The 24,702-nt window shown below is 39.0% G+C and overlaps 1 protein-coding gene across 1 annotated transcript in view; it reads left to right on the plus strand.

Moving 5' to 3' along the window:
• The first annotated feature begins 7,962 nt into the window (after positions 1-7,962).
• Positions 7,963-24,702, plus strand: part of LOC148351358 (uncharacterized) — a 36,172-nt gene continuing 19,432 nt past the window's right edge. The window contains exons 1-4 of the mRNA XM_088354935.1: positions 7,963-8,019; positions 8,080-8,160; positions 16,239-16,382; positions 23,241-23,340. Coding sequence (XP_088211061.1) covers positions 7,963-8,019; positions 8,080-8,160; positions 16,239-16,382; positions 23,241-23,340 — 382 coding nt within the window. The remainder of the gene's footprint in view (positions 8,020-8,079; positions 8,161-16,238; positions 16,383-23,240; positions 23,341-24,702) is intronic.

The following is a 24,702-nucleotide window of genomic DNA, read 5'->3' on the forward strand; positions in this document are numbered from 1 at the left end:
ATGTAATATATAAGTGTGAATTTCTCAACCTAGGAGTATTTAAAAAGGTGCACATTAATTTGATAGTTCATGTATTTTTGTTCATAATTTAAACATCTTTTTAAACAAATAAAGTAGGGTTTTTTTTTACTACTAAGCAGTGCAACAATATGCGCACTGTCCCTTGGAACTACTTCATATAGGTTGAAAGTTATTCCATGTTTTGTAGCTTTAGAATAGTTCCAGTGTTTAAATTTCCTGACAATTTTTAGGGAGAAATGTGAATGGAGATCAATCTGAATTGTTTAACATTTTTCCCTGCCACCTCAATTGATTATTTAACTGGCAGAACAATGCATCATAATTGAAATGAAGAATTTGCAGCAGCTTGGCCCCAGGACAGCAAGTCAAGGTTCTTGGAAATGAATATTGCACATATGAATGTGTGCAAGTAGCAAATGCCACTGGGAAGCATTCAGGGTTTTCCAATTACCACATGATACAATCAGATGGCTATTTTAAATGTCCGCAGTGCGTATGTTTCTTGATTTTATTATAGAGCAGCTCTTCAAACTAAAATTATTACACACACTTAACATAAACAGTACTTGTGTAAATGATCCTAAACCTAATGACAAAATTAAAGCAATATAAAAACTGCCCGGCACTAAACGCCCTCTTCACTATATAATGTTAACCTTTTCACTGAATGTTTTTGGAGAGATCCTTTTAATGGTCATGAGAGGCTGCAATTTGTAGCGTTATGAACTGCATTGGAGTATATCATAAGATGCTGCTGCTCCCATAATGTGTGTGTGTATATATATATATATATATATATATATATATATATATATATATATATATATATATATATATATATATATATATATATATATATATATATATATATATATATATATATATATATATATATATATATATAATGTGAATTAATTTTTATTTTTCAACATATACAAAGTTAGTGAGCAGAAAATATATCAGTTTGCACATGTTTGGAATGCATCGATAATTCCACACATACACTCAACGTGTATGCCGAATCTGAACATTGGTACACCTTTAATTTTTAATGAAGCCTGTTGTGTTTTTGACTTGAATTGCGTGTTCCTACGAAGCTGCACGGTTTCCAAGATGGGGAATCGTGCATCAAAGGACAATATCAAGAGTGTTTCAGCCATAGCCCGAGGTTTTGCACTTTTTGGCCAACGGGCAAACTGACATTTCCTCGCCAACATCAGGTGGCTGAACCAAACATAGCTACAACACAAGCACTGCAACAGGGGTCAGAGCCTTTTTGACCCAAAGAGTCATAAAAGCAAAAACTACTAGATTATTTTTCTTTTTTTAAAAGAGCCACACAGTATATTTCAAAACAAAATTCAACAAAACCATTAAAATCGCTCTCTAGACAAAACCCTATACTTCAATGCATTTTATTTCACTTTGTGACGTTTGATGATTTGATAAAATCTATGAAGTAATAATAATGCCAGAGGCTGTGTCCCATTAATTCATTCATTATGTACACCGCTAATCCTCAGTAGGGTCGTGGGTGTGCTGGATTCCATCCCAGCCATCCTTGGGCAGTGGGCAGGGGACACTCTGAACTTGTTGCCAGCCAGTTGCAGGGCCCTGTGTCCCATATCATCATGAAAATGCCACTTAAAATTTGAATCCCTCCTGTAATTACTTAGAAGCGTTGAGGCTCATTTTTTTCAATAATTTTTGTAGAATATAATGGTTTTAAAACAATGTGCAAGCATAGTTATTTTGTGAAAACATGACAAAATACTACAAACAAGGATACCTACGTATTTACACTCAGTGCAGACGGCGCCCGGCAACATAGAAAGAATGGAAGCGTCCTGTCCTGTGTATAGCTCTGCCCATTCCTACCGCTCACCCAATCAAATTGCTCTGGGTGCTTTGCTCAAGCTTCCGAGTAAAACGTTTGTTTTGGGTTAAAGTTTGTTCTGCGAGTTTTCATCATAAAGTGTCTGAAGATTGAACCTAAATTATTTAATGATCTTCCTTATAAGGGATTATTTGGCATTTACAGAGAAAACGGGGTCTGCTGGTTTGATACCCTGACTATAAACCGTGGTTGAAATGGGGTCCTATATATACTAGACAGAAGCCTTCGCAGGTGGTTGCCGATTCGATCTTACATGTATGACATTCGGCTTTGAATGAATTAATATGAAAAGTTGCACAATTACTGTTTTATCTCCAAGCCATATCTACTTATGAAAAAAGCCAAACCAAATATGGTTCGCGATCCATAGGTTCCTGACCGCTGGGCTACAACTAAATACCTGCATCATAATACCCATACAATTAGGAAACACTACGATTAACTGTAAACAATAATGTGCGAGTTACTGTAACTAGTTACAGTTTCTAGTTTTCGTTTTTTTCAAAGTAATTCTGTTAACCCCCACAATAATGACATACAAACGTAGTGTGTCATATAAAAGTAACTATCTAGTTACAAAGTACTATATATATACTCGCATTGAAGCCCACCCTGTAAAACTGCTTTAAAATAGCCACAGAAAAAAAACATGCACACCAACCTGTCTAAGCGGTGAAACCTTCATATTTTTTTACTTGTGCAATCTTGAAACATTGCGGAAGAACACTCAGCCGAGGCACTCCATATCCATTTTGTCCTGGTGCTTCAAACTACATGGAGACTTATGTCCCCATTTAGTCAAGAGGTTTTATTTTTCTCCAGGCATGGTGTATAGCAAAAATACATTTACAAAAAAATGATCATAACTTAGCACACTTTTGCTGTAAATTCTGTTCTCATGTTTGCCACATTAATTTCGTCATTCTGGTGTATGCAGCGCAGCCTACTATTATGCACGTAAAAAGTGACCATCTGATTTCAGTATTTTGTTTTATCATTGTAAATATGGCTTGGACACAATTATTTATAGTAGAGAGAATATTTCCAAAAGGAGAGACTCAGCGAACACCTACACTGCACTTGAGACGGCTTCTCTGTAACTGTAGTTAATGGTAATACATCCACCCTTCTTAGAACTGACGCAATGCTGTAAGTCGTGACATTGTGAGTGAAGAAGGAACAGTTTCTAATCAGAGAAGACTGAGATTTTGTTAAATTGACGACAGTTGAATAACGTGTTAAAGTACTCCTGACTGATACATTGGAGTTCCAGGAACGGGTTCCTTTTCAATGCGTTAGTTCCAAAACTGACACTAAATGCCAATTCAAACAAGAAACAGCAAAATGCATCCAATATATATACAAAACTCAATTCCAATGAAGTTGGGAAAGTGTGTTAATTGCAAATAAAAATTGATCCAAGTAAATTGCAAATTCTTTTCAACCCATATTTAAATGAATGCACAGCAAAGACAACATATTTATTGTCTTCACTCATAAACTTTATTGTTTTGGGAGAAAATCATCAACTCTGTAATTTGATGACAGCAACACGTGCCAAAATAGTTGGGACAGGTGTCAATAACTACTCAGAAAGTGGATGAATGGAAATCAACCAACTATTTGCAGGTGAACAGATGAATTAGCAACAGGTGAGAGTTGTTACTGGGTATAAAAAAGGGAGACCCGAACAAGCTAAGTCATTCACATGCAAGGATGGGGCGAGGTTCACCTCTTTGTGAACAACTGCGTGAGCAAATTGTTGAACAGTTTAAAAACAACATTCCTCAAAGTACAATTGCAAGGAATTTAGGGATATCATCATCTACAGTCCATAATATTGTGAAAAGGTTCAGGGAATCTGGAGAAATCACTGTGCGTAAACGGCATGGCCGTAAACCATTATTGAATGCCCGTGACCTCCGAGCCCTCAAGCGGTACTGCATTAAGAACCGACATCAATGTGTAAAGGACATCACCACATGGGCTCAGGAACACTTTGGAAAACCACTGTCAGTCAATACAGTTCGACGCTATATCCGTAAGTGTGGGTTAAAACTTTATGTTGCAAAGCGTAAGCCATTCATCAACAACATCCAGAAACGCCGCAGGGTTCTCTGGGCCCGAGCCCATCTAAAATGGACTGATACAAAGTGGAAAAGTGTTCTGTGGTCTGATGAGTCAGTTTTCCAAATTGTGTTTGGAAATTGTGGACGTCGTGTCCTCCGGTCCAAAGAAGAACAGAACCACCCAGACTGTTATGCACGCAAAGTGCAAAAGCCAGCATCTGTGATGGTATGGGGGTGCATGAGTGGCCAAGGAATGGGTAACCTGCACATCTGTGAAGGCACCATTAATGCAGAAAAGTACATTCAGGTTTTGGAACAAAGTATGTTGCCATCCAAACAGAATCTTTACCATGGGCGCCCTTGCTTCTTCCAGCAGGATAATGCCAAGCCACACACTGCACGTCTCACGACAGCGTGGCTTCGTAGTAAGAGGGTGCGGGTGCTTGACTGGCCTGCCTGCAGTCCTGACCTGTCTCCCATTGAAAATGTGTGGCGCATTATAAAGCGCAGAATAAGACAAAGGAGACCCCGGACTGTTGAACAGCTGAAGCTGTACATAAAGCAAGAATGGGAAAGGATTCCACTATCAACGATTCAACAACTAGTCTCCTCACTTCCTAAACGTTTATTGAGTGTTATTAAAAGGAAAGGTGATGTAACACAATGGTGAAGAAGCCCCTTTCCCAACTACTTTGGCACTTGTTGCAATCATAAAATTCTAAGTTTATCATTATTTGCTTATGGAAATAAAGTTTATGAGTTTGAACATGGATAATCTTGTCTTTGTGGTGTATTCATTTAAATATGGGTTAGAAAAGGTTTGCAAGTCATTCTATTCTAATTTTACTGACATTTTAAACTTTTTCCCAACTTCAATGGAATTGACTTTTGTATCTATCTATATATATATATATATATATATATATATATATATACATCAAATCTAGGGTCGGAATAACCCTATTTTCATCCGAGCTCGCACTTCCTATTAGAGGGCAAAAAGCCCAACATGTGTGCACCCCTTTTCCACAATAATCGTGGCCAGAATCAAAACATGCCCTTGTTATGAATGCTTGGAACCTCAAGATGAGGAGCTTAGTGTACAAGCCTGTCAAGGCAACATGGATTTCTAGATTCTTTCTATTTAAGGAGAACAGTGGTCGCAACAGCAACCCTGATTTAAATATTGATTTTGAATAAGAAATGCAATAAAGAAATAGTGCTAGAAAAGAAAACCCATTGTGTCTTGCAAACAAAAAAGAGGTAGGGGAAGGTCATTCTAAATTATTTTTTGTCGTAATTTAATTTAATATGAATACAGTATTAGGTATGAATTTGGACAAGTAATTCCTGGAACACATCTCGTCAAGTAAAGTCAAGTCATATTTTTTTGTGTAGCCCTTACTCATAAGATGTCTCAAAGGGCTGTATAGACTAAAAACTATTACAAAGTGCAGAATATTATTAAACCATCCCCTGATCTAAAAGCTACATGAGGGCAAGGAAAAAAGCAATACCTCAGCATGTGAAAAATGAAGAAACCTTGAGAAGGGCCCACGCATGGGGTATTGCCTTCTCCAGGAAGGCTAGGCTTCAATAGATGTCGCAAGGCCATCAAGAAAAAACAAACATCGTCAACATGAAATACAGTATAGGTCATTCATATACTGGCTAATATAAGTGTCTTTTAAGCCTGGATTTAAACAGTTCCACTGAGGTTGGAAAACTAATCTCAGACAGCAAAGTATTTGACAGCACTGGGGGCCCAAATGGGTAATGCTCTGAAACCCTTGGATCTCTTCTTGGCTCTTCGGATCACTAGTAGACCAGCAAGTGAAGAATCCAACAGGGAAAATGGAATTGAATTAAATCGGAAAAATATGAGTGGGGCAAGTCCATGCATGATTTTGTATAATGCTAACAAAAACTTAAAACACATCTTAAACTGATAGAGAGCCAATACAGGTCAGCTAAAATTGGAGTAATGTAATCAAACTTTTTTGTCCCGTTTAAAAGCCTTGCTGCAGCATTGTGTACCAGCTGCAGGTTCTTGATGCTAGACTTCGGATGACCAGAGAGTAGTTCATTATAGAAATCAAGATGGCAGGTAACAAATGGATTATATATATAAAATATGCATTATAATCTCTCTCTCTCTCTCTCTCTCTCTCTCTCTCTCTCTCTCTCTCTCTCTCTCTCTCTCTATATATATATATATATATATATATATATATATATATATATATATATATATATATATATATATATATATAAAAAATACTGAAAAAGCAGAAACTCATGAACGCAAAAGACCTTATTCATGCTTAAATTCACTATTGACTGCAATCATAGTCCAAAAATGGGATTCTGGGCTATTTTCTAAGAGCTCAGTTTATCTGATCCGTGATAATTTCTCATAACATCCTATACGTCTTTTTTTTGTTTGGATTTGTGCTCTTCACTATACATCTTAGCAGGACTTAAACCACTGTTTTGTATTATTGACTCTAAGCTGACTAAAACACGGTAGTAAGGATAGAAGTGAACGGCATTGTGATACTCCAAGAATCCATCCACCTCAATTTAGCTTTCTGAAAAAGGCAAACCAAAAAATACACTATACATAAAAGAAAAATTAATTTAGGGGATCAGGTCGTGCTTCTGTCATGCAGGAAGTCTTCGCTCTTTTTGCCAGTTCAAGTTCCTTCACCAGAGGCAAAGTCTTACCAAGGTCAGCCCCTAGATAAGAAAATCTAACCTGTTCTAAATAGTCTTCCCCGTCTTTCGCTATTTTGGTGATTTATTGTTTTATTGTTGCTTTTATCTTCAGTGTTTGCATCCCATTTAACAACTACACTTTGGATTACTTTCTATCCTATGGATATGGGTTTTAACGCACAAAAATGCGTTTATTCGAGGAATCAACTCCTTGCCCTGAAGAATTCTCGGGCCGGCGTGATTCCCCTTTTACCTGACAAGGTGAGGCGGCCCTATCGTGGCTTCAGAGCCGGTGCTAAGGTAAAGGCTAACCGGCTAGCGGTTAAGTGGCGATATAAGCCTTCGGTACCGTCCATAATCATGGGGATTGTCAACTCCCTACCAAATAAGATCGACAATCTGGCTTTGCTGGTGAAAAACATCAAAGCATACAGGGAGTGCAGTTTGCTTTGCTTTACGGAAACGTGGCTCACGTCTAGCATCCCGGACGCTAACGTCGAGCTACCCGGTTTCTGCGCTGTTAGAGCAGACAGAAACACAAAAGCCTGCGGGAAGCGGACTCGCTATTTACGTTAACACGAAGTGGTGTAACCCCGGGCATGTAAACACACAGATTTCTGCTGCCGTGATGTCGAACTTTTGGCCGTAAGTTTGCGTCCCTATTACTTGCCCAGAGAGTTTGGACACATCATTGCTGTTATTGTTTACATCCCACTGCGTGCTGATGCGGAAGTAGCGTGTGACGTCATCCACTTAGCTGTTGCCAAACTACAAACACAGCACCCCGAGGCCGTCATTTCAATCTCTGGGGACCTCAATCACGTGACTCTAGATACAACACTGCCCTCTTTCTTCCAGTATGTGGATTGCAAAACCAGGGGTAATAGGACTATTGACCTACTGTATGCAAGCAATAAGGACGCATACAGTGCTACGCCACTGCCTGCCCTCGGGAAAGGAGACCACAACCTCATTCTGCTTAAACCTCATTACAAACCAAAAGTGAGGAGGCTACCAACAACCACATGCTCATTCAGGAAATGGTCTACTGAGGCTATGCCAACAACAAGCCCTGGATCACGAGCGACATCAAGTGCCTTCTGAACTAAAAGAAGAGGGCCTATAAAGATGGTGATCAGCAGGAGCTAAAACGAGTACAGAGGGATCTCAGAGTCCAGCTCCGGGAAGCGAAGGAGCAGTACAGGAGGAAGTTGGAGAAAAGGTGCAGAATAACAGAATGAAGGAGAGTGGGTAGGGATGAAGACCATCACCGGCTGCAGCACCAAGCAGGGTGTGGCCGTAGATATGGGGAAGGTCAACGAATGAAACAACTTTTTTAACAGGTTTGACTACCCCAACTCGTCCTCACCCCAGAGTACTGCAGCTTTCCCTCCCCCTCTGGACACCAGCATGGAGGAGGACATCCCCCCCACTCAAGATAACTGCAGCCCAGGCGTGTGGAGAGCTGAGGAGGCTGCGAACCAGCAAGGCAGCTGGTCCAGATGGAGTTCCCCCCGACCGCTGAAGGCCTGTGCGTTGGAGCTGGGAGACCCTCTACAGCGCATCTTCAACCTGAGACTGGAACAGGGGAGGGTCCCCCAGCTGTGGAAAACATCCTGCATCATCCCAGTCTTAAAAAAATCAAGACCTGAGGAACTCAATGACTTCAGGCTGGTTGCCCTGACATCACATGTAATGAAAACCATGGAGCGGTTGATGCTGCACCACCTGAGGCCACAGGTCCGCCACAACATTGACCCTCTGCAAATTGCCTACCAGGAGAAGGTGGGAGTGGAGGATGCTATAGTCTACATGCTACACTGATCCCTCTCTCACCTGGACAGGCTGTGAGGATTACATATTTGGACTTCTCCAGTGCCTTCAACACCATACAGCCTCTGCTACTTAGTAGTAAACTGACTGAGATGGGAGTAAGCTCACACCTTGTAGCATGGATTAAGGACTACCTGACAGGTAGACCCCAGTATGTAAAACATGGGGGCTGTACATCGGACATTGTTTTTAGCAGCACAGGATCTCCTCAGAGGACCGTGCTCTCTCCGTTCCTATTCACCCTGTTTACGTCGGACTTTCAGTACAACTCTGAGTCCTGCCACGTGCAGAGGTTTGCTGATGACACTGCTATCATGGGATGTATCAGAAGTGGGCAGGAGGAGGAGTACAGGAAATTGATTCAGGACTTTTTCCAATGGAGCGATGCTTACCACCTGCACCTGAACACCAACAAGACCAGGGAGATGGTGGTGGACTTCAGGAGAACTAGAACTCACCTGTTTCCTGTAACAATCAAGGGAGAGTGTGTAGAATTTGTCCAGACCTACAAATACCTGGGTGTGCAGCTGGACAATAAACTGGACTGGACTGCCAACGCAGAAGCTCTATGCAGGAAAGGTCAAAGCCGAGTTTACTTCCTCAGAAGGCTGACGTCCTTCAACATCTGCAAAAAGCTCCTACAAATGTTCTATGAGACTGTTGTGGCAAGCGCCCTCTCCTATGCTGCTGCGTGTTGGGGAGGCAACGCCAAGAAGGATGCCTCTCGTCTCAATAAACTTGTGAGGAAAGCAAGCTCTGTTGTGGGCACAGAGCTGGACAGCCTTACAACAGTAGCTGAGAGACGTGCACTGAAAAAGCTGCGGTCAATCATGGACAATTCATCACATCCACTACACAGCATCATCTCCAAACGGGAGAGCAGCTTCAGTGACAGACTGCTGTCACAGTCTTGTTCCACGGACAGACTGAGGAGATAATTTCTTCCTCATACCATGAGGCTCTTTAACTCCACCAGGGGGAGTAAAAGCCCACATTAAACCACACCCCCACATTGCATATTACCGTATATTTATTACAGTGTGTCATTTATGTAGCACTATCTAAATACTCTATATCAACACGTTACATTGGGTATTTATATATTATATTCCTTTTACTTTATTATTGTTTTATTTTCAACACAAGGATACTCCTGGAAGTGTGAATTTCCCTACGGGGATGAATAAAGTATCTATCTATCTATCTATCTATCTATCTATCTATCTATCTATCTATCTATCTATCTATCTATCTATCTATCTATCTATCTATCTATCTATCTATCTATCTATCTATCTATCTATCTATCTATCTATCTATCTATCTATCTATCTATCTATCTATCTATCTATCTATCTATCTATCTATCTATCTATCTATCTATCTATCTATCTATCTATCTATCTATCTATCTATCTATCTATCTATCTATCTATCTATCTATCTATCTATCTATCTATCTATCTGGATGTTGCTGTGTGGTGAGTGCTTAATGCAAATAACTTAAACTACAGAGACCCAAAGTGACCAAAGTGCACCATTTTACTGTTCATTTTTTTGAGGTTTTCGGTTACCTTGGACAGATACTGTACTGTATGTCAGCTCCCCTGAGGTGAAGCTCATGCAAAACTGTCATGATTACCGATATGCTTCATCTGAAACAAATGCTAATGTCTCGACCTAGGAGTTTAAGAGCATTTATATTTATGTAATAGTTCATAAATTTCCACTTATTAATTAAATCCTACCACTAAATTGTGCTGGATAATTCCTTCAAATCATTAATTTTAATGAAATTTGAATTAATTTACAATTTTGCAGTCCAATCTTAAACAACTGAAACAAAATAAGTTATTTAATACATTTCCATGCACTACCTCATCATCAGGTAATAGGTGTATAAAAACAAAATAGCAATTCGCTGCCACCTACTGATATGGATGAATGTTATAGGTACCTGTCTGACCACTGAAACAAGTAAACTAAACAATGCCATGCTTTTTTTGCAGAAATGATAATGGGACAGAGGATAACTCTGAAAAACACATATCTAGACATTGTCAAAATACATGAGCAGTAATATTAAGACAAGTAAGTTAAGTGATGCTTCAGAGCAGACAAATTTGATTTCTAAAGCACGGTGTGCTTAAAAAATGATAAGCTTATTCTGTTTTTCATATTAGACACATGCAGTAGAGATTGCATATGACATTTTGTTATTTATATTGAATGAATGAATGAAAACTTTTATTTCGAACATTAAATAAAAATAGAACAAAAACAATAACTCAACAACAAAATAATGTTACATACTAAGTTCGAAAAGGGGTAGTAAGAAGCAGATGCTTATTTTCCCTACCCCTTCATCTTCCCTATTAAATACACCAATGATAACAACAACAATATTAATAATATCAATAATAACAGTTACGATATAACAATAGCAACAATCACAACAAAGTAAACCATAGTTGTAGACGCACTATTCCCAATCTCTCGTATCACTCAACCCAATTTTCTTCATCTCTGTATTCCGCCAGTAAAGTTTTTTTGTATTTAAATTTAAACAAGTGAATAGTTGGACATTGTTTGATCCAGTCTTGTAAATTGTTCCAAAGTTTGACTCCACACACAGACACACACATACTTTTCCCGGTTGTTCTCACCTTTGGGATTATGAATTTACTACAGCCCCTCAAATTATAATTTCCCTCTTTCCGAATGGATAATTTTTGGATGTTTTCTGACACAATGTTTTTGTTGACCTTAAATGGCAGTTGTGCGGTGAAATATTTTATTGAATCATCCAATTTGAATAATTTGGACTGCAGGAATAAAATATTAGAATGATCTCAATATCCTACCTTGTGTATGGTTCTAATTGCATGTTTTTGGAGGATAAAAAGGGGCTGGAGTGAACTTTTGTAATTATTGCCCCAGACTTCAGCACAATGTGTTAAGTATGGCAAAACTAGAGAACAATATAATAAATACAATGCATTATAGTTTAAAATGAATTTGGCTTCATTAATTATTGAAATTATTTTGGATAATTTACTTTGTTTATTATTGTACCTCATTGTTGTTTGTTCTTTTGACCATCATAAAATGTTTACATCATTGTCACTAGTGGCCAAACAAGTTGCTGTTCACTGATTTCTAGACCCTTTCGGAAATATCTTATTTTGTAACCTATGAGTTTTAATTAAAAAAGAAAATGCTTTGCGTATGCTTTAGGACAGGTCGGAATCTCTTATCTAGGGGTTGGCTTCCCTCCCTGTCATAGTAAGTCCAAAATCCAATAATGTAATATCTCCTCATATAATGGTCTACTAATTTAAAAATGTTTTAGATATATATGGACCATGTTAGTCTAAAATTTAGTATTTTCTATTTTTTGAGTCTACGATATGTTTCCATTGATATTGAATATATTCTAGAATACTGTTACCTCAAGAAAATAATATTAGCCAGCTTCTAGCATACTAATGCCTTTGAATAATTCAGCATTGGCAGAAGTATGGGGAATAACAAATGCACCCCACCTCTTCAACACGCTTTTTATGTCAGCATCCATCCTTGGCAGTTACTAGCACGCACATACACACGGGCAATTCAGCAAACTCAAGTTAGTGAAGTACTGTGTTGTGGTGCATCAGACAAAACTCAAGGACGGGTCAGGCAAGGTCAGGACTCCAACCTGGTGGGACAGTCTCTGCTCATGAAAATGTAAATGCAGGTCTTGAGTGGTGATAAGAGTGTTTTTATTATGAGCCAAAGTAATTTGTTTTGTCGTAGGAATTGCAAACGAAAAGTAATTCATATTGCCTTGCCGTGGAGAAGGGAGTTGGGAATTTCGGCCTTTGACACTTTTAATAAGGAGACAAAATAAACTAATAGATGCCACTTTAAATTTTTATTTTTTATCTTTTACAAAACTAGTTATTGGCATCGTAGAAAGAAATTTAAGTGGCAGGGGGAATTAAAATTGGGGTAACATTACACAATTCAACTTTAGTTAACTGTTCATGGATCCCTTGACTGGCAGGGTCATCTGGGCACCACTTCCTGTGTGTTTTTGGCAAGTACAGCCCGGTTGCCATTAAGTTCCTTCTTATCAGCCCAACGGCGTCTTTTTAGAACAGCTTGCACCACCGGACTGATTGAAGCTGAATCAAAGGATCTGTTGCAATGTGATGGAAACCATTTAGTTGTTGAACATCTCACGAGTGAATGCTAGGACGTATTTAATGACCATTGCTCAACAGCCCATGGGACTGAAAAAGCATAGACACTGCCTCTGATTGACTATACACATGCATTTACACCAGAAACGTTAATTAAAATGAATAGGCCCGGAGCTTTGCTCAGGTCTGGAAACTTCTAAGAATGCAATAAAATGATGGGATATGCTTTTTTCTTTTTAGGTTTGTATCCTTATCTGTTCAGGGCTTACATCCAACCAAAGTCTAGGTGTCTGTTTCGGACTAAATCAAGGCTATGACAGACCAAACAACTTAAGTCAAAAATCCAATATCCAAAATCCTCTGGTTCTGGGTTGGTTTCAAGTCTTGGAAAACAATTCTACCTCATATGAAAAAAAGTGTCAACTTAGAAAATAATAGCCTACATTTTGTACGGATTAAAAGGCAATAGTCAGACTTTCTAAGCTTATCTACAAGTCTGTGTTGCTTGTGTTCTTGTGAACATAAAACAGACACATAAGAAAAGTCTTGTCTTCCTTTCGACACCATTATTTTAATGTGAATACTTATGCATAGGTTTGAAAGATACCTTAAACATTGACAATCATTGAATGAGTACATACCCAAGCTGCGCAAAATAATGAGATTGTGAGCCATGAAAGACCCAGAGAGACAGTTTTTTGTGAAGAGAACATTTTTTTTGTGGAGGCCTTGATAAAAAATGTATGGGCATCTGCTGGGTTGACCTTGAGATTTCTTCTTACAGACTGATTGGGCTTGCACAGGCTACAATCCCGGTAGGATCCTTTTGTGTGCATTACTACATTCTTCAATTAATGAAACGATGTTTGAAATGACAGAATTCTCGGTTTATTCCTTTAAAGAGGATGGAATGCAGTATATTGAGATAAAAGCTTGACCGGCACCAAAGAGCACGGCACAGTTATGCATTCCTTCTCTTTTTGCCAATATGTCTGTCTATGTCGAGGTAGCATTGAGCTTTCTGCGTCTGCATTATTGGTATTAGTAAGCATGATATTAGTAGGAACATACAGATAGCAAACAAAAGTTTTATGGTCAACTTTGACTTTAATCACATCTCACGGGTTTGAAAGTTGGTATGATCTTTAAAATATTTTAAAAGACCGTTTTGAGAATTTAAAGTTTTGCACATGAATACTTCAAAGGGTCTGTAGCCACTAAAAAGAGACTAACCTTCAGCAAAATGATCCACATTGACACGCTTGACATTTGGTACATGTACATTTAAAGATTGAAATAGGACTATTGCCAGATTTTTGGTTATGTCATGTAACAAAAAAGCACACTCTAGTAAACTGCTAATACTCAGTTTAAAAGTGTGTTTTGATGATTCTGCAAATATTTTTTTTACATGCAGTTTTTTTGTTTTTACCCCAGAGTAAAAATATCACCATATTATTTGTATGTATATAGTCCATGTTTCCAGGAAGCAACATACGAGCTTGTAGTCATATGTGACACAGCAATGCAGCACCGCTTTGGAGTGAAAAGGAAACAAGCACAGTACAGTGGAACCTCGGTTTTCGAACGCCTCTCAGTTTGAACAAATCGGAGTCCGACCAAAAATTTTGAGAAATTCTTGCTTCGCTGTTCGGTCAGAAAATCGGGGTTCGAGCGCCGGTAATGCGTGAGTGCGTACGCTAGGGTGCGATGCTGAGCGGCGTACGGCTGTTTTAGCCCATTATTATGCCTCCGAAGAAAGTCAGTACAAGCAGCAAAGTTGCTACAGGTGAAAAAAGAAAAGTAGTGCGTACAACTATTGCATTTAAGAAAGAAATAATAGCCAAATATGAAGGAGGTGTGCGAGTGCCTTCTGCTGACCATCACAAAGGTAAGAAATCCTATTCATAAGATTACAATAACGCGAACGTACGATTAGCCTGGGTTAGCTTTAAGTTTACGTTAAATATTCAGGGTGTTGGAACGGAGCCCCCTTTCCAATGAACCGCTCACCACTTGTTGTGGAGACCCGGGTGCTAAATGACTTGTAAACGACCTGATTTTTTTATTTTTACACGTTCATGCTTGGGGAATCTTTCGTACGGAAGATTACGATAACGCGAACGTACGATTAGCCTGGGTTAGCTTTATGTTTACGTTAAACATTCAAGGGAAACATTCAGGGTGTTGGAACGGATTAAAACGATTTACATTATTTTTAATGGGAAAAATGATTTCGGTGATCGAACAAATCGGTTTTCGAACAGGGTTCTGGAACGAATTATGGTCAAGAACCGAGGTTCCACTGTACTTGAATGGTGAAACTAATCCAGTCAGTTGGCTGTCCTTTGGCCATAATATGTAGGAAAGCCAAATGGCTTGGCTGTAGTACTTTTAGTATTAATATATTCGGTACAATGTGAGTTTGTTTTTATTTTAATAAAACAAGTCAATTCGAGAAATAAACCCCATTCGATTCATTTTTGGTTAAACCTTTGCTTTTTTTTAGTAAAAACCATCATTAAATATTATTGTTCCTAAAGTTTATTAGTGGAACACTTTCCAATTCTTGCTTGATTTCAAAGTGTAATTGTTCAATATTCATGCATTTCCCTGTTTCTGGGATGGCTGCTTTTCACAACTTTTGCCACTTTCAGCTCTATTGGTGGTATCAATTAAGCATAGGTTCACACTGAAGAGCTAAATACTCAATTCCGATTTTTGGTGTGATGCCATGTTTTTGTGTGATCATGTTCAACTAAATGAGATTTGTATTTAATATTCTGTGACTTCTATCCATCTCCTGTATAAATGCAACAAGTGTCCCACATTAGCAAAGGAGGACACGTGACGTCACACACAATGCCCTCATTGCTTGCGGAAGTGCTCATGGATGTCAACACCGTAGCATAGCTAGCAATTTGAAAGTTATTGTGCTACTGGAGGGTGAACAGAGCTGTCCTCCCAAATAATAATTCAATCCCAAACCTGGCTTTCATTTCATCCGCCATGCTTGTTGGGTTCTACGCTTCCTCTTGCTTCTTGATGATGTGCAGGTCGCATGAGTGCATTTCGACCGTTCATACAGAAGTCACATTCCATAAGATCACATATCTGTCGAATTCAGGGACACTTATGAAAGTGGCCTGGGTCTGGTGTGAAAAAAAGTCTGACTTCTGCCATTTAGACAGACTTCAAAAGATCACATTCAGGTTGTGTCTTGTGAAAAAAATCCGGTTTCCCTGCAGTGTGAATTTAGCCTAAGTTAAATATTTATTTGGGGGGTGTGAGAGAAGAGTTTGTTTGGACCCTCATAAATTGCAGTTGGAATTTCCCTCTGGGCTAAAGAGGGTAGATCAATTGAACTCCTGGTCAAGCGACAGATTAGGGATCAAGGGGCACTCTTCAAGGATGTACCCCTCCCAGCTGTCCAGATACTGCAAACCCTGGCCCCAAAACCTGGAAGCAAGAATTTCCCTGACAGAGTAAGCCAGCCTGTGGTCACGGACTCAGGGAAGAGGTGTAATCTCGTCCGGTCACAAAGGGCTGAAGGTGGCCGGCTTGGGCTCGGAGGTGTGGAAGAACAAATGGAACATGAGCGGAGGCAGCAGCCAGAGTCTGACTGTCACAGGATTATTGAGAGTCAACAGGCATCAGGTCGGTGTGCTGAGGCCAAGGGGATCAATGAAATACAGGCTGTTTTTTGTTGGTTGCTTCCATAACCGCTCCACTTGTAATCAGATACCTCCCAGCACCCAACCTCTTGAAAAGATTGTCTGTTCATGTTTTCCTTCATTGGTGGGCCCCATACATATAGGGCACGGTATCAGCCTTGGTGTGACAAGAGCCTAGCCTGTATGTACTGTTTAAATTCAAATCTTGTAAACAACAGGGCCCAATGCACTCGCTGGGAAAAAAAAGTCCCTCGTCCTTGGGGTGGCGTAGGGTCCAAGGAGATCAGCAGCTAATGACATGGTCGATGAGCTACAATTCGGGTTTGGATAATTGGTAGAGAAGTGTATTAAGCATTGGCACATTGGCAATAAAATCTATTGCACAATTGTATGGCCAATGTGGAGGTAACCAAAAATCCCACCTTTTGCAAAATACCTCCCGAAGTCGTGATATTATGACGGCATGCTGTCATTCTAGACAGAATGAGCTTTGCTCAAACTTGTCGCTATGAGCGTGGTGAATTTTACAATCGACACCATTGGCTGCATAATGTAGACAGAGCTATTCCTCGCACACATGACACCGTTTACAGCTCTACTCCAAGTTGTATAGGTCATGTATTCATGTCACCATTCTTGATGACGAATACCAGAGTCAGATAGCGATAACTGAAAGCAAACATTGTCGTGTCTCTTACTACTGCAAAGAAAGAAAAGCCAAATGAGGGGATGCATCAGGTAATATGTGGGGTGAACTCTATATTTCTAGATGACAGTGTCAGGGCACTTTTAATATCCCTATAATCAGACATGGGACCAAGTCACACATGTGCAAGTCTCAAGTAAGTCTCAAGTCTTCACCTTCAAGTCCCAAGTAAGTCCCAAGTATTTTTTTCTTGGGCAAGTCAAGTCACAAGTCAAGTCCCGAGTCTTAGATTGCCAAGTCCAAGTCAAGTCACAAGTCATAAAAACAGCGACTCGAGTCGACTCGAGTCCAAGTCACTAAGTCTCAAGTCCCCATGTCTGCCTATAATAAAATACACAGTAGAAAATAGGCCAGATTGCAACAAACGTGGTAAGTCATCTTCATCTGTTGTTGTCATCGGTGGCTCCAACGGACAGACGAAATTGCATTCGCTTTTCATTTGTGAGGATTAAAAGGAACTCCAGTGACTCATAATCATGAAATTGAAACGTAGCGGTTTTGCTTACATTCTCTGCTGTTTAATTTGGATGTATGCATTGAGGACTTTGCTTAAATGTGTGGGAGAATAAGTTAAAATATCATGAATACATAGTAAATATTGAATAAAGTACCATGACACTAGTTTTGCTGCCGTTATAAATCACATGAAAAGCTTCTCAAATGTTTTCTCACGTCAGTGATGTGTTTTGTATTTAGTGCGTTGTGAAAAAGAGCCGCGTGCTGTATACTCTTGTGCCACACACACAAAAATCATTCTGCGACAAAGTACCAAAACTGATACGTTTGGTACTCAATGACTGGCACTGACCCGTTTTTCTCCGAAAAGTGGCTCCGCTAGTGGTGATGCTCGCGAATGGCATCCATTGTGCGTGGGGATTTAGTAACCCTAGCTGGCCCGAGTGGCGCATCTACAGCTGAGTGAAGGCAATAGGAACGACAAATAAAAGCAACCACTCAGTTTTGGGGGTATACCAATTTATGTGCGGAGCATCAGCCCGTTCAAGCCCAGGACTATTGGAGCTGACTGGGATTGTATTTTGTAACTGCTTACTTTCCTCGTGGTTGCCAAACAAACGCACTTGTACATTCTCTGTTTTATGTTTAGACATTGCAAGGGTGTGCTATTGAGATTTTAAACCATCTTTTAATGCCTAAAAGATTATTGAGTCCACGAAACATTTGTCGACTAAAGCCACTCTGGTTATTCTACCAGACAATGAATCTCATACTCTAAATGTAGACTATGTGAAATAATCAGTTACTTGAGTCACACAGGGTTCATAGCATTGAGAGTACTCAAACTGGCTGGCGTAAGTACGGCAGCCGTTGACGAAACTGACTTTTCACCTGAGCGTCGACCTCACAACTGCTGATGGCCAGATAATTGCAATACAAGCAAGATCAAGTCGGGTTATCCTGTCATGAGTGGGTGAGAAGACTTTGTTTGCACCTTGATAGATTGGAGGCCTGTTAGTATATATTTCACCTTAGTATGAAGACGAGGTGAGCTAACAAAAGGCAAAAAAAAAAAAAGGGCATGAGTCCAATCAAATGTAAAGGAGAAATGAAGTTCAGGTAATCAGAGAAAAATGTAGAAAGAGAGAAAGAGATGAAGATATTTGGGGAAATAGAAATTGAGTAGTATTAATCCTTCGCACATGCCTGTCCTAACAATGTGACAACACTATGACGGATGGCAATAAAGCGTAGTAAAAGTGGGTGAAGCCAGTAAACGGTAGACAACAACAACAAAAAAAAGCTATATTATTCAACACAATTGGAAATGAATGGTCATTCAAATACTGTGGAGCTGTCGGATAAGGTGGCTCACCTTGTTAAAAAGCACAAAGAACTTGACTCAGGTTTAAAGAAATGGACAAACACATGTGACCTCACTAATATTTAGTCGGGAAACAAATGAAAAAACACATTTTTGATTTGTGAGCTTGGAATGGCAAATGTGGAGGAAACATATTTGGGTCTCCAGTTACTAAACAATCCCTGTATGACTGAGGATTGCATTGCCAATGCTAGTTACTGACCTATACAGTCTTCCCCTTGACATATTCACACATCTTACCAAATCCTCCTGTCTGACTGACTTTAGTCCCAACGACCTGTACCACTATATTGTAAATGGAGTATCCCTATACACTAATGCTGAACTAAAAGTTTATAAAAATCTGGATGCTTACCAGTTCTTCATAGCTGGTACGATGCCAACTGTAAGCTAGTTAGCACAAGGTAACTAATTATATTAAGTGTCTTTGACATGACCGATACCCACTAAAGATAAGATTGCTCAGAAATATATCAAACACACCTTGTTAAAAATGTTTGCTGCAAATCCTGGAATACATGAAGGCTCCCAATGTTGTGCCTTGCCCAGCACACAGGAATAAATCATGTGGGTTATATTCTTGGTATTTGTTTTAAGTCAACTGCCTATTAAATTGCCCCACGTTCAAGACCTTCCAGTAGTCTGTCGTGGCTCTCATACTGACAGAGAAAGCCACATGACATCACGTGCAAAATGTCAATTGTCATACAAGTTATTTCTGTCTGAGTCAGTTATTTTGTCACTCAGCCAGGTTGTCTAATCATTTCTAGTCAGAAACTAAATCGATGAAGTCAAACTGCATCGCTATCAACATTTAACATTGATTATTTAGGACTGTTAAATGAGTTTTCTACATTGCGGGACTACTGAAATACGGAGCTAGGCAGACGCATTAGGTGTTACCTAAAGCCACTTAAAGTACTTTGTTGACTTAACTGTGGTCTCGTGTAAAACACTTACAAATACCGTCATTTCTTTGTGTAAATATTGTGTAAATTATAACTATAACCTTATCCTCCTTGTTTTATAACCTTACCTTCGCTGTTCCTTTTATCTTCTTGGTTTCTTTACCTCACTGTGAATGTGTGAACTTGGAGTGTCATGCCCAATTTCGTTGTCACAATATGTTAACCCATTTTGTAACAATGAACATAAAGGTATATTCTATTCTATTCTATATTCTATTAGAATGGGAAACCGGTTCTAAAGAGACTTTGTAGCATACAACTGGGCAAGGTGGAATTATTACGTTTATTTTATTTTTTTCCTCTGAGCCCTAACAGAAAACATGTTGTTATTGTAATGTTTTTTTTTTAACCACTGTAATGAAAAAGACAAAAATTAGGTTAACTTTTCAGGGCTTAATGCTTAATTGAGTGAAATACGACGATTTTGTGAGATCGTTCACATTACCATCTAAATGTGTCTTGGATTTGCTTTGATATACCGGTGTGAATGCGCCACATGTTTGAGGAAGTACTCTTGGAAATAAACAGCGGAGCGTTGTAGGCCCAAATATTTAGTGAATTTAAAACTTTGCTTTCCCCTATTGAATGCTATCTGTATGGCGGGATTTGAATGTTTATGGTATTAACCACTACAAGGAGTCTCAAACTCATAAGAAATGAAACTAGGGTCCGGGTGAGGTTAGGCCAAATGGGGTTGTCTACAAAAACAGCGCTGATTAAAACATTCTGCTTTTCTTAAAGTGACAGTGTTTTATAAGTGTCCACTAGATCTCGCTGTAAAGTGAAGTGCAAAGAAATGAGTACAAGAAAGACTACAAACTTGAAAGTGAGCAAAAATACAATTTTCTTCCAATTTTTAACCAGCCTAACCTATGCAGAAGAAATAATAATCATGGGGGACTTTAACATTCACATGAATTATCCACTCAATTTGCCCACTGTTGCGTTTCGGTCTCTAATTGATACATTTGGCTTCCATCAATTGATTGATATGCTGACTCATAAAGATGGAAACACAATGGACTTGGTCCGGACTTGAGGAGTTAAAACCTCAAATATGACGGGGTTACCAGATACAAGTGTTATCTCTTACCACTTTTAGTTACATTTGACGTGTTGGCTAAATATTGTATTAAATAAACTAAAGGATTTAGCGGCAACAATATTTGCCCTGGTACACTTTCTGACCTCTCTGATCTTTTTCCAGAGATAGTTGCGTTTTTTCCTTTATTTAAAGGTTCGATTGACTCACTTATGAATGATTTGAATGCTGCTCTGGCTAGCGTCCTGGATCCGTGGCGCCCCTACGGCATGAATAATAACCAAAAAGATGCCCGCCTTGATTTACTGAAAAAACTAGATCACTTAAACAAGACTGCAGGAAATCTGAACGAAAGTGGCGCGCTACTAAGCTTAAGGTTTTCCGTCAAACCTGGTGTGACAGCTTTTTGAAGCATAATGTAGCCCTTGCCTCTGCAAAATCAGCCTTTTTTTTTAAAGGTGATTGTGGCACAAAAGAATAACCCCAAAATACTTTTCGACACTGTAGTATCACTAACAGGGCAGCATATTATTCCAGATACTTTTACCAATTCAGCCCATGACTTTATGGTCTTCTTTAATAAGAAGATATACGAGAAGACATTTCTAAAGAACATGTAAATACGTCACATGTCGAAGGTCTAAAAATTATAGATTGCCAGTATGGTAGCTGGCCGATGATTTTTTTTCCCGATTAAGGGATCTTTCACATAATAATATTACACAGGGATTGAGTTACGGCCAAACCGACTACTTGCCTGTTTGACCCACTTCAAGGTTCGCTGATTAAACGTCTTTTCGTGGTCCTTGGACTTTCAGTTCTAAATATTTTCATCAAATCACTCTCCTCAGGTGTTTTTCTAGCGGCTTTTAAGTCCGCTGTCATTGAACCTACACTTAAACAACCCAACCTTGACCCAGAAAGCTTGTTATTACCGGCATGTGTCAAACCTACCGTTTTTTCCTTAAGTACTTGAAAATGTTGTGGCATCGCAGCTGAATGGTTTTACATCTTAGAATAAACTTTTTGAATCCGTGCAATAACTATTCAGGGCTAATCAATCTACTGAGACAGCCCTGGTTATGGTAACCAATTATATTCTACTGGCAATGGACTATGGCGCTTCATCACCGTTGCTGCTGCTGTCTTTGACACTGTGGACCATGATATCTTCCTATATTGTCTGGAAAAATGGATTAGTTTCCCAGGAACCATACTCTTATGGTTTAAATCCTACCTCTCAGATAGGACGCATTGCTTTAAATATGGTGAAATGACATCTGAGCCCTTTCGTGTTACTTGTGGTGTTCCGCAGGGTTCAGTACTTGGCCCCCTTCTTTTCAGCATATACATTCTTCCAAAAGGTGACATTTTTCACAACTATTATATCAGTTTCCATTGCTACGCAGATGATACTCAACTGTATATGGAGGAATCTGCCCCACTAAACTGTGTCAATTTGGAGGCCTACTTCACTGAGATACAAATATGGAAGTAACTTTACTTATTGAGCCTAAATCCTGAAAAGATCGAATTGATATTTATCGGTCCAACCAAATGCCGTGACTTGTTCTCAAAAACTGCTCTGAATATTGACCAATTTAATATCTCCGAGAATGACTCAGTCTAAAATGTAGGTGTCACATTTGACCCCAATTTGTCCTTCCTAAATTATCAGTTTTTTTACCTCATATATTACTTTAATCATTTTTTAATTTATTTTTATTTTTAGTGTTTGTTAAGGCATGTCATCCTGGAAGGGGGATTACCTCAATTGCTGTCCCTTCTCAAGGTTACTTAATTTTCGTAACGTTCAGGTTTTTGAGTTTTTCCTTGTCCCCATGTACATTTTAGATGGGGGATGGTGTAATAACAATCTGTAGTTTGCAATGATCTGTGGTCTGTAAGACTCCTCGTGATTAAGGGTTATACAAATATACGTGACTTGACATCATAATTTTTTTTTCAAGTTTTACTACTTGTTTTATTTTTTTTCTTGTATCTTTTTCTTTTTTTGGTCACCTTTTTCTTTTCTTTTTTTTTTTCTTTTGTATTTTTCGCTTATTTTCTTGTTTCTCTTTTCAAAAGCAATAAGGTGCGTTTTGGTCAATTTAAGTCTCTGTATTTTTAGTCACTTTCAGTGGAAAGGCAGAATACAGCAACCTTTAGTGGGAAAATCATACACACTGTCTCTTTAATTTTCAGATTAGGGTAAGGGCCCTTAAACTATCATCCATGGGGCCAATGTGTTGCCTCATCATTCATCTGCTTGTGTGGAACTACAGAAGCAGGCCGTGCTGCTTTCAAGGTTCCTGCTAATTAAGCTATCTTCTAACTGTCCGCTGCATGAACCCGAATTTGTTGAAGCTGTCGCCGCCGATGCAGGTGATCATTTGCTGAAGAGGGTTTGCCCCCCTTTTCACAGTATGACAGCAGATTTAGAAACGGACCCATTAAAAGATGAAGAGCTTTCCCTCCCAGCTCTGACAGGAAAGCCTTTCAGTGGACAGCTCCATCTATCAGAGTTCAAGTACAAAATACTGCAAACACTTTCATATAGGATGGCGTGCATATTGAGCTATATCTGCTTACTGTATTGGATCAATACAGGGAATCTTGTGTGGGTGAGTGTCAATGACTATAGCTGAGACAGAGATGTAGAAATTAAATTAAATATGATTCTTAAATCTGGTTCAACCCATATTTGATTCAATACAGCTGTTACAATTTGTTGTTTTTTTGCCTACTAATTACTGAAGGAGGATGTGCTTTCTCCTCCACGTGTTGTAATCAACATCCAGGTTACAACTAAATGAGTAAAACAAGCGCTCGAGTAAACCAACTCTTGATATTTTTATTACAATAAACCAGTGGCGGGCCATGCATTTCAGAACTAGGCCTTGAGCTGTGCTATGTCTGATCCAATCAACCCTCATTATCTATTTTATGCCTAATGAATATTTACTGCGGCTACAGCTGTGACTAATATAGAAAATATCAATAATAAGTGTAAAATTGCAATATTACAACAACAACAACAACAACAACAACAACAACAACAACAACAACAACAACAACAATAACAATATTAATATTAATAATCATTTTATTAATAATATTGCCAAATTTATACCACCAAAAATCATGTATTCATCCCCCTTTCTTTCCTCAGGACGTCAACTACTCTGGCGTACAGATTTTCCGTTCCTTTCAGCTCCATCAAGAAGTTATTTTCCGTAGCCATCGAAGCTAAATGCTGGAAGTCTAGCCTGTCTTGTTGTATTTATGGCATTTTTGTTCGATTTGGGGCTTAACCTTTTCGTTGTGATACTTCCGTTACAGCCCCCTAGCCAATCTAAGATTTGTGAAACCGCTGATATTTTCCTAGGCCCGCTAGAAGGTGCTGGCTCGCAACTCGGAATCTGATTGGTTAACCAACAGCTTTATCGTCACTTATTGTATGCCTCAGGTGTTGCAGAACTAATTGTGAAGGCCTCCGGGTCAATTTCGGACACTGGTAACCAGCAATAGCTGAAATGATGATAGGTCAACTGATTGGTTAAACATGAAAGCACACATGTGGAAGCAGTGCAGCCAGGGTAAAAGGAATGAAATGAAGCTGACAAACCTTTTGGAGATATTTAATAAGAATTCATAGAAAAAATACATTTATCATCACATAATTCAGATATTTTTTAGGCCAGCAGAGAATGCCTCGCAGGCTCTGACGGCCAAAGACTTCAATAC

This window comes from Urocampus carinirostris, chromosome 15 (assembly GCF_059441175.1).
Source record: "Urocampus carinirostris isolate Australia breed hairy pipefish chromosome 15, RoL_Ucar_1.0, whole genome shotgun sequence".
Taxonomy (NCBI): domain Eukaryota; kingdom Metazoa; phylum Chordata; class Actinopteri; order Syngnathiformes; family Syngnathidae; genus Urocampus; species Urocampus carinirostris.